Source organism: Nansenia antarctica, assembly GCF_963989245.1.
Source record: "Nansenia antarctica genome assembly, chromosome: 10".
Classification (NCBI taxonomy): domain Eukaryota; kingdom Metazoa; phylum Chordata; class Actinopteri; order Argentiniformes; family Microstomatidae; genus Nansenia; species Nansenia antarctica.
Window position 1 is genome coordinate 13,270,770 of NC_137680.1, and position 14,573 is coordinate 13,285,342.

A 14,573-nucleotide genomic window follows, 5' to 3' on the forward strand; every position below is an offset into this window, starting at 1 on the left:
ACCACAGCATCGGCATTCAACGACATCATTATACAGACAGGCTGATAGATACGAGTGCAGCGCTGTCTGGGGCTAACTCCCGGTTCATCGAGTTTACGGTTAAAAGCATAACTTCTCGGGGTGTCAGCGCGGTGGTTAAGGGCTCAAAATGACCGTAGACAGATGGTGAAGTTAGCAAAGTGTGTACCACCTCCACAGCCGGTGTTATTCGCGGACAAAGACGGTGCATAATAGCGATTTTTGTGTTGTGCTTGTTGTAAATAAAAGTTATATGATTCATTGAAATGACATTAAACTAAGATAATACGATGGTCAGCATAATTTTTCGAATCTTTATTAATAAGCTATTACAGAAACTGTCGTCATCGTTGGCATCGCGAATCCTATGGCCGGAAAGGGCAGAACCTATGGGCGGATACTAATTTGCATATGGGCGGATACTAATTTGCATTGTATTTGCGAGTGCCATAATACCTACAGCGCTCAAATGTAATACACATGCAGAATGGAATACACTCGTGACCAAATACAATACACTCGTGACCAAATACAATACACATGCTAGAATGGAATACGCTGCGCTCAAATGTAATACACATTGCTTTTATTTTGGCACAAACATTCCGTATTTTTGCATTGTATTTGGTGTTACACGTGTATTCCATTCCGATGTGTGTATTGCATTCCGATGTTTGTATTGTATTTAAATACGGCATGATACACCCTCCATATATCCGGCCATCTTGTTGGGGTTATGCACACTCTTTGGTTCAACATCCGCCCATCTTGTTGGGGTTATGCACATTCTTTGGTTCAACATCCGGCCATCTTGTTGGGGTTATGCACGATCTTTGGCCCGACATCCGCCCAACGCAAAGATGGCAACCTGAGTCAATGAAAAAAGCAGCGACAGTTCTACGGGTTAATCATGATACGCTTTACTAGGTAGCGGTTGTTAGTGAAACGCTTTGCGATATGATCTATACAGTTATTGCAAGAGTGATGTTTGATAGTGAAATATAAAAGGGAATGTACGTTTCATATGCGCCCTGCAACTAAGCTCGCAGCGATCTATCCATACATGAATTCTGGACCACCGCATCTGACTCATAGCTTCTAGCTAGGCGGCTAGCTGGAGGAGACAGCTGTTCAGCGTTACCGATCTGGAGGTGAGTATCTGTCACATCAGCACAGAGAAGTCTAGCTTGCCATAACATTTGGGACTAAAAAGACGCTTTTGTCATTTATTGATTTTGCAATGGTGTGTTACTTGAAGCGCCAGACGTGTTAATGTTGAACCAGGAAGAACATGGCATGGCCTGCTTGCTCGCTGACAGACGTGGCCCATAGACAGACATGGCCCAAGCACAGACTAGTAGGGCTGCTAATGGTAATGCAGGTTATCTGGTAAACGCTTGGGTTATTATTGTTGTATAAATGAGTAGGGCGATTGTAAAGGCATAGCAGACCGCTGATTATTTCCTACATCATGTTGCAAGCACTTAGGCTACTTGAGTTACAGAATTCGGGATAGGTGTCATTCTCACAATCATCAGTTTCCTCATTTTGTAACTAGTGAATTTGTGGATTATCTTGTGGGAAAGCACGACTTTTAATAGAAGCATGACTGGCTAGATAATGCGTGGACAATATGCAGAAAGAAACATGATGAAACACTTGACGGAGGGTAGTCAATACTCAATTGTCACGGTACTTTATTTTTTATTTTTTACACCATTTAATATTGGCTAATGGATGGTCAGTACTGCATGGAAGGTAACAATCTTGTAAATGATGATTATGTGCATGCATGTCATGCTATTTTACTAAACATTTTATTCATCAGCTCAAATCCACCATGGCCATCTCCCAGTTTCGCCTTTTCAAGATTTGCACATGCCTGGCAACCTTGCTTTCATTCTTCAAAAGGTTGATATGCAGGTAAGAGACAGCTGCCAGAGTTAATACTGGCTCAGATTGTATGATGCTTGATATTTGTCCATACTCTTTCCCATATTGATCATTGTGTTTTGTTTATTTACTTGTTTTCTTGCTTGCTTATTCATTTGCTATAGATCCGGAAGGTTGCGGAAGCTCAGCGGCGATCAGATAACTCTTCCAACAACAGTAGACTTTTCGTCAGTGCCCAAACAGGTCAGTGACGTGACTCTTTACAACAGTCAACTCTTTTGGTCCAATATCGACTTTTTAAATGGCATGTTTTTTTATTTCCCTTGCAACCCTGCTTCACCCATTATTTACTAAGACATTATCAAACAATGTATAAATAAATCCATGGAAACTGAAAGAAAAACATGCAATGCTTAATATTTATTTTGTTAGACACTTGAGTCCTGAATTGTAATTCAACGTTGTCTCAATCTGCAGCCGGAAATTGAAGAATGGAGCTCGTGGGACGAAGACGGACCCACCAGTATCAAGATCGAGGGCGGTAACGGTAATGTGCCACCACCGCCAGACGACGAAGAGGAGGAGGAGCCAGACTACTTCAAAGACATGGCGCCCACCATCAGGAAATCACAGAAAGTATGTTTGCCTTCACTTAACCGCGTCTCTCAACTTCAACAGTAATTAGCTAAAGCGTGAGAAAACCCCACATCCAAAGTAAAGCGCTCTACTTTCCAACATGTTTGGTCAACTTTTCGATCAAACGCCCGTGGCTTGATTCATTCATTAGCTTGAGTAATTTGACCAACTTTTTTTTTAACTCCAATTTCAGTGACCAACTACCTCTACCTTTTCCTTTCCCTCTATCCCCCCCTTAGATTGTGCTGAAGAAGAGGGAGCGGGAGCCACTCAACTACCTGGTTCCTGATGGTTCGGCAGGGTTCTCCAGCAGACTAGCAGCCACTCAGGATGTGGCCTTTATCCAGCCATCTGTGAGTTACTGTGCAACACCCAGACTCAGACAGTGAACCAGGATTAGGCCCAATCCCATTTCTTATTTTTACCCCTACCCCTCATTTCCGAGTGCCACTCGCTTTTCGGCTGGACCCTTGGAACAGAGTTACAAGGGGTAGTGGTTGAAATCTTCCTCTATGAAATGGGACGACCCTTCAAGACCCTGATACGATCAGTAGTGTCATAGAAAAGCATGAACGCTCCTATCCTGCCAGTCTGTACTGATACTAGAGAAGTGGTAACAAGTGCAACAACTTCGCTGCTAGACTTAAGCAACATTTTGGGGGTCATATGCCATCAAAGGCTAAACGGAAATATGTTCAAATGTGTGACTGTCATGCACAAATCAGCCTTAAAGCAGTTTTGTAACGTTAGCTAGCTAGCTAGAGACATTACCATACTAGCGATTGTTTTGTTGTGTTTATTATAAAGAAAACAAATCTAAAGAAGTCTTTATTAACAAAGAAAATAATTACATTTGTGGTTTTCTTTTGTTGTTTGTGCGTTTGCCACTATCTTGCCGATGATTCGTAAAGCATTCCGGGAGATTTTGCATAACGCTCCATTTAGAGTGTGCCTCTGAAAAATCTCTGTTTGGAGGGCCATATAGCTCTAACCCTTCACCCTACCCCTACATGCGAACGTGCGAAACGGAGGGGTAGGGCTAAGTGGTAGGGGCAAGGGGTGAAATGGGACTGGGCCTTACTTTCATTATGTACTTGGTCCATCCAGCTTTGAACACTATCTATGGAAATAACTTTCCAAATAAAGGTATCATTATCAGAGGTTACAAGATCCACAGACTGAGATTGTCTTGGACAAATACCAGTTTACAAGTTTAATTATTACTCAATACGTACTGTAAAATAAAGCATTACCGAGATCGCTTTGCCACCTTTTACTGTCTCAGTGTCCTAACCCAGCTAAGCACTGTCCCCTCCCCTACTCTTTGTGTCTCACAGTCTGAGCTTGGAGACATGGATGCCTGGCAAGAGGATCCCAACGCTTGGGAAGATGAATCGTCTGAAGCTGCCTGGGCAGCTGATGCAGTCCTCAGGTACTCAACCGGCCCTTACTCTCAAACTATGGTTTTCACCTACGAATATGGCAGTCGGCATTTGTCTGGGTGATGGATTTGCTTTTTCAGTTTTTGTCCAGCAGGTGGCAGTAATAGTCCATTTTTCCCCATTTCATCGAAATATAAAACAAAGGATTTGAAAATTCTGGCCAAGCCTCTGTCAAGGAGCTTAGTACCTACAAATGATGTTTATTTCAGCCCCACTTAAAACGGTACCGCCTAATTAGTTGTATCTATTTTTCTTACAGACAACAGAAGATGGTGGAGAGAGAAAAGCGCTCCATTGAGCAACAGAGGAAGAAGATGGAGAAGGATGCTCAGAGGGTGTTGAAGAAGGAGCAGAAGATTGCCGTCAAGCTCTCGTAATATTTTAGGAGCGCTCACTTTGAGCCCGAGAGGAGAAGAAAAAGAAACACTGAATCAAACATCACATCATCCTCCTCTAGCCATCACCCCAGGATCATCTTTCCACACACAACGGTCATTTTGAAAATGTCTTTCTCCACCAGCGACCATTTTAGGGGATGCTCAGCCAGACCAGTGTTTGGTGCTTTATCTCTGACTTTGGCATACAGAGGGGAGGATGCTCACCTCATAACAATATCAAGCATTACACAGCTGACCTAGCCGCTCTGTGATTGAACTTGTGTGTGTACATGCTGTCCTTTAGACGATACCTTGTTCAATCTTGGCTCTGACGAGTATACTATTCTTACAGTGCCCAGGGGACGTTGAATGTGAAAGTCAGAGACATAGCATCATACTATACGTCTCATTGGCTAGGTATGGTTCCAGTTTCAGTAATTAGATAAAGGAGATATTACAATATCAAAATACTTTCATTTTGTTATCCCAGGAATCAGTGTTAATATACTGGAGCCTAAATAGGTACAAGTGGAATCTCAAAAGAGCTCAGATCGTGTTACTCATTGTCTTATTTATAACATTATGGACAAAGGAGTGTAAGTCTCACTGTATATCAGTGACATCGTATCTCTTTGATGGGTTGATAATTGTGCTTTTTAATATAAATGTTCCTCATTGTTTAAAAACAAATGTCCATCTTGATGTTGCTTGATAGTCCATGCACATACATGACTGTAAAGCCCTTTATACACTGGAATTCTGGATGGAGGGGAATGCTGACGAAGATTTTCCAAATGATAGTGGATGAACAGTGAAAGGGATTGGAACAATTGAACCGAGCCTGAGCTAAGAGTTATCCATGGATTCCTATGGTAATCCTATGGCTACTGAGCTGCCTGGCTCCATCTTTGACACCCTCTTTAATCAAATGATCCTACCTGAGCTTGTCCCTGCTTTTTAATACACCAAAATGCTAGCGCCACCTCCCCATGTCTTATGTCATTGTTATTTTGTCCAATGCGGGGATTTTTTTGTTTTGTTGTTTTTTTTTCTCAATTCAATGTAGCATATACTTCACACACACATTCTTATGTGTTCCCAAGAGCTTTTTCAATGGCTATCTCAGTGACTGCTTGACGATCAGATTTAGATGGCCATGGTCTTGATACGTGTACATAGCAAATTTAGAAGACTGAAGCATCAAGCTTGCCTCCTCCATCCTATGTGGAAATTCTAACTGAAATGGTCAATACATTCAATTACAGATATTGTTTTGCATTAAGTGGATTACAATGGCCTAGACCAGCAGCCTACTATGCATCAATGAGATTATACTGTGTTGGACAGTATTGAATGAAATGGAGGATCTTGTGAAGGGAGGAGGGATGAGGGAGTGTGTCCAGACAGGGAGGGGAATGATTAGGAGTCTGGATTGTCAAGCGGCAATGTCCAGTTGTCATGGAAACATTGAGCATTTTGTGCTTGTGCAGAAAAGGAGTTGTAACCCCTGACATGTATAAGCATATGCAATTAAACAAACCTTTTGAATAGAAATGATACCATTGTATGGTCCTTCCCACCACCTTTAGGTATTGGCCTTGTACCATAACTGAGACATAGTACGGTAATGTGGATACTGGTGAGGGCAAATATTTTATTTAATGTTACAACTGGGGAAGCCTTTTGGAGAAATGGGGTGTTTTCATGGTGATATTAGGGCCTTTTGGTACAGTATAAGGAATTAATTTCAGGTTACAGAGATTTCAGGGGCAAAGGTTTTGTTTTTGCCCATTGCATGATTGGTACAAGAACTTACTGTTACACCAAGGAAGAGGTTGTTAGCTACATGGAATTATAGAATTAATGTCCCTCGAGTTTCTGTCCTATTTGTTTTTCTTTGCAAATACTCAACGGGCAATTATTATCACAGTTAGGAGGATGATGATGATGAGGAAAATTGCATGATCATTTTTGTTTGTTTTGTCACTGAAGGCTGTTTTATTTTTGCACATTCCTTCATTTTCAATAATAAATCCATGGATCCTTTTTCTTATGTGTCTGAATGAGTGTGATGTTGACTAATATAACATATGAATGAGTGTGATGTTGACTAATATAACAGATGAATGAGTGTGATGTTGACTAATATAACATATGAATGAGTGATGTTGACTAATATAACATATGAATGAGTGAGATGTTGACTAATATAACATATGAATGAGTGAGATGTTGACTAATATAACACATGAATGAGTGTGATGTTGACTAATATAACATATGAATGAGTGATGTTGACTAATATAACATATGAATGAGTGATGTTGACTAATATAACATATGAATGAGTGATGTTGACTAATATAACACATGAATGAGTGTGATGTTGACTAATATAACACATGAATGAGTGAGATGTTGACTAATATAACATATGAATGAGTGAGATGTTGACTAATATAACACATGAATGAGTGTGATGTTGACTAATATAACATATGAATGAGTGTGATGTTGACTAACATAACATATGAATGAGTGTGATGTTGACTAATATAACATATGAGTGTGATGTTGACTAATATAACATATGAATGAGTGTGATGTTGACTAATATAACATATGAATGAGTGTGATGTTGACTAATATAACACATGAATGAGTGTGATGTTGACTAATATAACATGAATGAGTGTGATGTTGACTAATATAACATATGAATGAGTGATGTTGACTAATATAACATATGAATGAGTGATGTTGACTAATATAACATATGAATGAGTGTGATGATGACTAATATAACATATGAATGAGTGAGATGTTGACTAATATAACATGTGAATGAGTGTGATGTTGACTAATATAACATATGAATGAGTGTGATGTTGACTGATATAACATATGAATGAGTGTGATGTTGACTAATATAACACATGAATGAGTGATGTTGACTAATATAACATATGAATGAGTGTGATGTTGACTAATATAACATATGAATGAGTGATGTGGACTAATATAACATATGAATGAGTGAGATGTTGACTAATATAACATATGAATGAGTGTGATGTTGACTAATATAACATATGAATGAGTGATGTTGACTAATATAACATATGAATGAGTGTGATGTTGACTAATATAACAGATGAATGAGTGTGATGTTGACTAATATAACATATAAATGAGTGTGATGTTGACTAATATAACATATGAATGAGTGATGTTGACTAATATAACATGAATGAGTGTGATGTTGACTAATATAACATATGAATGAGTGATGTTGACTAATATAACATATGAATGAGTGTGATGTTGACTAATATAACATATGAATGAGTGTGATGGTGACTAATATAACATGTGAATGAGTGTGATGTTGTTGACTAATATAACATATGAATGAGTGATGTTGACTAATATAACATATGAATGAGTGTGATGTTGACTAATATAACATATGAATGAGTGATGTTGACTAATATAACATATGAATGAGTGTGATGTTGACTAATATAACACATGAATGAGTGAGATGTTGACTAATATAACATATGAATGAGTGTGATGTTGACTAATATAACATATGAATGAGTGTGATGTTGTTGACTAATATAACATATGAATGAGTGTGTTGTTGACTAATATAACATATGAATGAGTGTGTTGTTGACTAATATAACATATGAACGAGTGTGATGTTGACTAATATAACATATGAATGAGTGTGATGTTGTTGACTAATATAACATGTGAATGAGTGTGATGTTGACTAATATAACATATGAACGAGTGTGATGTTGACTAATATGACATGTGAATGAGTGTGATGATGTTGACTAATATAACATATGAACGAGTGTGATGTTGACTAATATGACATGTGAATGAGTGTGATGATGTTGACTAATATAACATATGAATGAGTGTGATGTTGACTAATATAACATATGAATGAGTGATGTTGACTAATATAACATATGAATGAGTGTGATGTTGACTAATATAACATATGAATGAGTGATGTTGACTAATATAACATATGAATGAGTGTGATGTTGACTAATATAACACATGAATGAGTGAGATGTTGACTAATATAACATATGAATGAGTGTGATGTTGACTAATATAACATATGAATGAGTGTGATGTTGTTGACTAATATAACATATGAATGAGTGTGTTGTTGACTAATATAACATATGAATGAGTGTGTTGTTGACTAATATAACATATGAACGAGTGTGATGTTGACTAATATAACATATGAATGAATGTGATGTTGTTGACTAATATAACATGTGAATGAGTGTGATGTTGACTAATATAACATATGAACGAGTGTGATGTTGACTAATATGACATGTGAATGAGTGTGATGATGTTGACTAATATAACATATGAACGAGTGTGATGTTGACTAATATGACATGTGAATGAGTGTGATGATGTTGACTAATATAACATATGAATGAGTGTGATGTTGACTAATATAACATATGAATGAGTGTGTTGTTGACTAATATAACATATGAATGAGTGTGATGTTGACTAATATGACATATGAATGAGTGTGATGTTGACTAATATAACATATGAATGAGTGTGATGTTGACTAATATAACACATGATTCAAAACCAATAATTGAAGAGGACAAGCACACAAACAGCATCAAAGAATTAGTGTACGGCTAGACTAGTGGTTTTGAGAATGACTGCCATATTAGTTCATATACACTCACATATGGTACATTTGATACATAGTCCGACAACCTGGCTGTCCCTGAATCTTATTCTGAATCGTATTGTAATAATACTAAAAACGTGTGTACAGTATGGGAGAGAACAGAATATAATGCGGTTTGCTTTTTGGTCTATGCATGTGTGTCACGTCATTCAAACCCGAGGTCAGACTGTCCTGATAGTCTCTATAATTCCAGCCTGAACATGTAACACACCATCATCATCCCCATCTGTCTGAAAACCACCCACACTCTACAGAAGCACTCAGAGGCTGATAGTGTTTGACCCAGTTTCAGAGCGGAATTGTCTCGCTCATCAGTTGTTTTGGGAACAGTGAGCAGGACTAGATATCTCTAAGGGATAAAATGCTCTCTTCCTGTAGAATCAGTATTTTTGTATTTCAAAATGAGATGTGTCTCATCTCTCTATCTACTCTATGTGAGGAATACAAGCTATGAAAGCATACACATATATTATGTAATATATGCATATATAATTTAGCCTCTCTTTAGCTAATAGAAATCCAGCGGCAGTGCCCTTTTCAAATTTGTATTCAAAATTAGATTGCGTCATCAGTCTGCAGAATGCTATGCTAAGCCATGCATGTGGATCATACATCCATCTAGGTCATCCAGATCTACACACATAAGCTAATCACTTCCACATACACTTCCACTTTTCACTTCCCCTATCTTTTAATTCATTATTAAAATAGTTTTAATCAAATGTTACAGATGTGGTGTTGTTATATGTCATATATTTGTGATGTTTGTCAGCTTTCACAAAAATCTATTTCGATGGATGTTCAGGATTTGTTTCAATGGAAGAAGTTATCTACTACGAAACAGCAGAATCAACCAACTATGCAGTCAGCCATCAATGACAATCAACCACTAGGTGGCGAGCAGAACAATGTATGGAAACAATTGTTATATATATGGTACATGTATGGTACGGTACATGTGGGAATACGGTACATGTGGGAAAACTAGGGTTAGGGTTAGGTGCTACGTATATATCTATCTGTAAAGTCAAGGGCCAAACAACGCAAAGCAAACCGGGATCACACCGCCCGGCAGCGTCCTAACGATTCCCACCGTAGTTGGGTCAGACCACGCCCACACCACGCCCACGCCACGCCAACTTCTGGAATATGTAGGGGTGTTCTCTGTATCTTGTTCTTCACGTAACACGGGGTGCACGATTAGATATAGGTTACCCATCTATGTATGCAACTCGGCGGCGCTGAGTGTGCAGCGGGCCAACGGTCAATGTTCGCCGCGGGCACGGCCGCCAGCGGCCGGGCGCGGCTCTCATTGCCCTGTGGGCCCTGGAACGCGCGCCTATTCTTAGTGTCAGTGATTGTGTTTGTGTTTGAGAAAGAAAAAAAACGGGAAAAAAACTACATATTCAAGAAGTTGGCGTGGTCTGACCCAACTACGGTGGGAATAGTTAGGACGCGGCCCGGCACGGTACGGCACGGCAGTGGAAAAGCGCCATTAGTGTGAGGAGGAACAGGAGGAGCACTGCCAGAGCCCTACAAAATGACCTCCAGCGGGCTACTCGTGTGCATGTTTCTGACCAAACTGTCAGAAACAGTCTCCATGAGGGTGGCATGAGGGCCTGACGTCCTCTAGTGGGGCTCACAGCCCAGCATCGTGCAGCTCGATTGGCATTTGCCAGAGAACACCAGAATTGGCAGGTTCGCCATTGGCGCCCCGTGCTCTTCACAGATGAGAGCAGGTCCACACTGAGCACATGTGACAGAGGTGAAAGAGTCTGGAGACGCCGTGGCGAACATTATGCTGCCTGCAACATCATCCAGCATGACCAGTTTGGCGTGTCAGTGATGGACAGGGGAGGCATATCCTTGAAGTGTTCCCTTAATTTCTTTGAGCAGTGTAGTTTCTGTACTGTTACAACATTAATGCTGTAACTATTCAATAACGACAGAGAAACACAGATAAAGGTATTGTATTGACGTTATTTTATGCATACAGTATGTCCAAATCTACACTTTAATCTTTAACAACTTGAACAGCTTTATGGATATATCAGTCACCAAAACGGCAAAAGAAAATCTTGAAAATCTAAACACATCTAAGTTTATTCATCATATACACAGGTTACAGTGGGTTGTAAACAGTGCAATGAAATTACAAGCTACCTCTCAACAGTGCAAACTTAAAGTACTATAATACAATACAATAATATACAATAAAATAACAACACAATAAGGAAGTGTAATATGGCAAAGGTGTGGAGACAAATAAGCAGTACAAGAAATAGCTGAGTAATGTGAGTGGGTGTAGAGAATTAGTGCAAATTGGTACAGGTGAACAGCAGGTTTGTGCATATGTCAGCTAGGGTGAGCTGTACAACAACAGTTGTATGGCCTGGAGGTAGAAGCTGTCTTTGAACGTGTTGGTCTGAGACAGGATGCTGAGGGTAGCAGAGAGAACAGGCTGTGACTGGGGTGGCTGAGGTCCTTGGTGATCTTCCAGGTCTTACTCAGACACCACCTGGTGTAGATTTCCTGTAGTGCTACAACCACCGCTCGAGGAAGAACAGGTGCTGGTGCGCCTTCTTGATGACAGTGCTGATGTGATGGGTCCATGTTAGGTCCTCTGTGACGTGTACACAGAGGAACTTTTACCTACTGACCCACTCCACTCCCAAATCAGGGGCCACTGCTTGTGCCTCTCTCAAAGTACATATGGGAAAACGGTTTATGTTGGCATTTCCGGGGACATGGCAGCATAAAACGTTGACTTGGTACATTCTGGCATGTCTAACCCTAACCCTAACCCTAGCACCTAACCCTAGTTTTCCCACATGTACCGTATTCCCACATGTACCGTAACATATATACAGTATATGCATGTATGTATGTATGTATGTCATGTTGCTGTGCTATCAGCTAACCAAGCTCCTCTTAAGCTACTGTAAGCTCATCAGAACCCCCTCCTCTTCTGTTACCTCGGGTTTGATACCAGGCCAGATGGTAGAGATTACAGAAGCTGTAGTGATTCATCATTCTGCTTCCACTTTAATGAACAGAGACAGATAGAGAACAAGAGAATGAAGGAGAGAGAGAGAGATCATGGTTATGGTTATGCAACAGCAAATCCCCAGATGGCAGCAGTGCGTGTATGTGATCTTTAGCATGTCTAGTCTTCTGACAGATTGCCTCTAATCTTCACACTCAATAATTATGTTATATGACGAAGACAACACTGCATTTGTTTGTGTGTGTAAACAGTGAACCAGAGGTTCCCTACCATTTCAGATGCAGCTGGTCTGGGGGCCATTCCACTAAAGGTGGATCAGTATAGCTGCGATATAAATAAATGCGGCGCTCAGGCAACTCGAGATTGGAATTCAAGCCTCAGGTGATTCCTCGAACGAGGATCAGCCTTGTGTCATCAGTGTTCACAGAAGACAGGCTTACAAATCTTCGATATGGGCGCGTGCACGCAGACATACGCAGCCCCGAAGAGTCGATCTGTCGAAATGAAGATACTCCACTCTGCAGGGGTACTACATTTGCGCAGCATTCCGAATTATTGATTTTTATGAAGACGGAAAAATAAGATGTAAAATAGTGCAATACTGCCGCAATTAACAAGGCGAGGGAAATGGTTTGGCAAGAAATTGCTGACCGATTAAATGCGTAGGTCATACTAGCCCCAGTTATTGTTATATGTTCATATTTTAATAAATGAATATTACTACTGTGGTGATATCCGCAGCAGGCTACAAACCGTCATATCGCCACAATGGCCTAGTGGTATCGACCGCTGCCATAGGATTTACTCGTCATTTTATATCGGTGGTTCGAATCCCTCTTCAGACACACTTTTTACTGCATTTCGTTGTCTGAATCTAATCTAAAATCTCATCTAAAAAAGTATGTAGGCTATAAAATTATGGTGCAGGCTAATTTACAAGAACTGACACGATTACAATGGTGTTTGAAACCTTTGCATGAAATCTTCGGTTAAATGTAAAAAAAAAAAAGGACTTAGTCAAGTCTCGAACTCGCAACCTTTGGAACTCAAGTCGGCTGCCTTAACCACTACGCCAACCAGACCCCTGTGATGACAGCAATGCAAGTTGAGACAATTACTTCTTTTTTTTTTACACTCTTTTCTTTATTGATCTATCGATCTATCTATCACACTTTCAAAATATCAAGTTATCTATCGATCGATCACACTTTCAAAATATCAAATTATCTATCTATCACACAGTCAAACTATCTAATCTATCTATCTCGTGTGAAGTGGGAACTAATATTTCCTAAAAGACACATGAGGAACTGTCGTTCGGGGTTTAGTTTCCGCCTGTGAGCCTTTTTTGACGCACGGATGACTATAGCCTGTGTTTTTGCCTGGTCGGGAGCAGGCTAATTATATCTGACTCAGAAGGAGCTCAACCAAGCAGCGAATTATTTGAGCCACATTGATGGCACCGAACGCAAGCTAACATTTTCGAGGCTTAGAACTTTATCGAGGCTTAGAACTTTATCGAGCTTCGTGGAATAGGGCCCTGGTCCCTATGTGAAAGGTAAGGGGACACTCGACCAAATGTTAACCAATTTGGAAATTCAACATCAGTTGTGTCCTGTTGGTATTTCCCATGTGAGAGTCTGATCTCAGGATCACCTCTTATCTGAGATTAATGTAAACTCTGAGATTACGCTGTCGTTGATTACACCGTCTTTTTAGTTGGATTTGTTCACTCAAATATCCTTCAGAAAAACTTAACTGGCTGAAATAACCTTGAATCCATGGAGACAACATGTAAACAACATGTAAACAATCGATCACTGTGATAGCTGTACTAAAATTATAATCTGCCCATTTCACACATTTAAACAGTCTCCTCTGAATTGCTGCAGTTTATGCATTTCAAAACAAGTCCCAACCAAAAATGCACCAAGGAGAGTCAAAGACATGGATGGGATTATCATGCTTTAATAATAAATATATTAGGACATTTGATGTAAACAAACAGTATTGCACATAGCTCAGGCACATAACCATAACAAGTGTCAGTTGTTTTGAAGCATCACTATTGTACTCTTATGAACAACACGCACGTATACATGTAAAAAGCTCTATTCTCAGGGAGAAAAATACATCTTCACTAAACGTTAACAGTGAACGGACATTAAAGCTTTGGCTGAAGGATAACGGTTCTTTTCCTGGAACATATCAAACTTATCAAACTAGTACAAACTCTTGTTCAAACTAACATTCAATCTCATTCCCAACTCTCAAACATCATAATACTTTCAGACACATGATAGCTTTTTTTCTTTAAGTAGGGGTTACTAATGCCAGCACAGGACAATGATACGATATAGCCACCTACCCAGATGACAGTATATACACACAATTGTGATAAGTAAACCAAGGAAAACTAATAAATAAATCCCTTTCATTTC

The 14,573-nt window shown here is 39.6% G+C and overlaps 1 protein-coding gene across 1 annotated transcript; it reads left to right on the forward strand.

Moving 5' to 3' along the window:
- Nucleotides 1–886: 886 nt before the first annotated feature.
- Nucleotides 887–6,413, forward strand: ebag9 (estrogen receptor binding site associated antigen 9). The gene is made up of 7 exons (XM_080540878.1): nucleotides 887–1,169; nucleotides 1,847–1,941; nucleotides 2,076–2,154; nucleotides 2,389–2,547; nucleotides 2,787–2,900; nucleotides 3,885–3,979; nucleotides 4,249–6,413. Exons 2-7 carry the CDS (start codon nucleotides 1,859–1,861, stop codon nucleotides 4,364–4,366), a joined length of 648 nt encoding a protein of 215 aa, XP_080397004.1. The 5' UTR covers nucleotides 887–1,169; nucleotides 1,847–1,858; the 3' UTR covers nucleotides 4,367–6,413.
- Nucleotides 6,414–14,573: the final 8,160 nt, after the last annotated feature.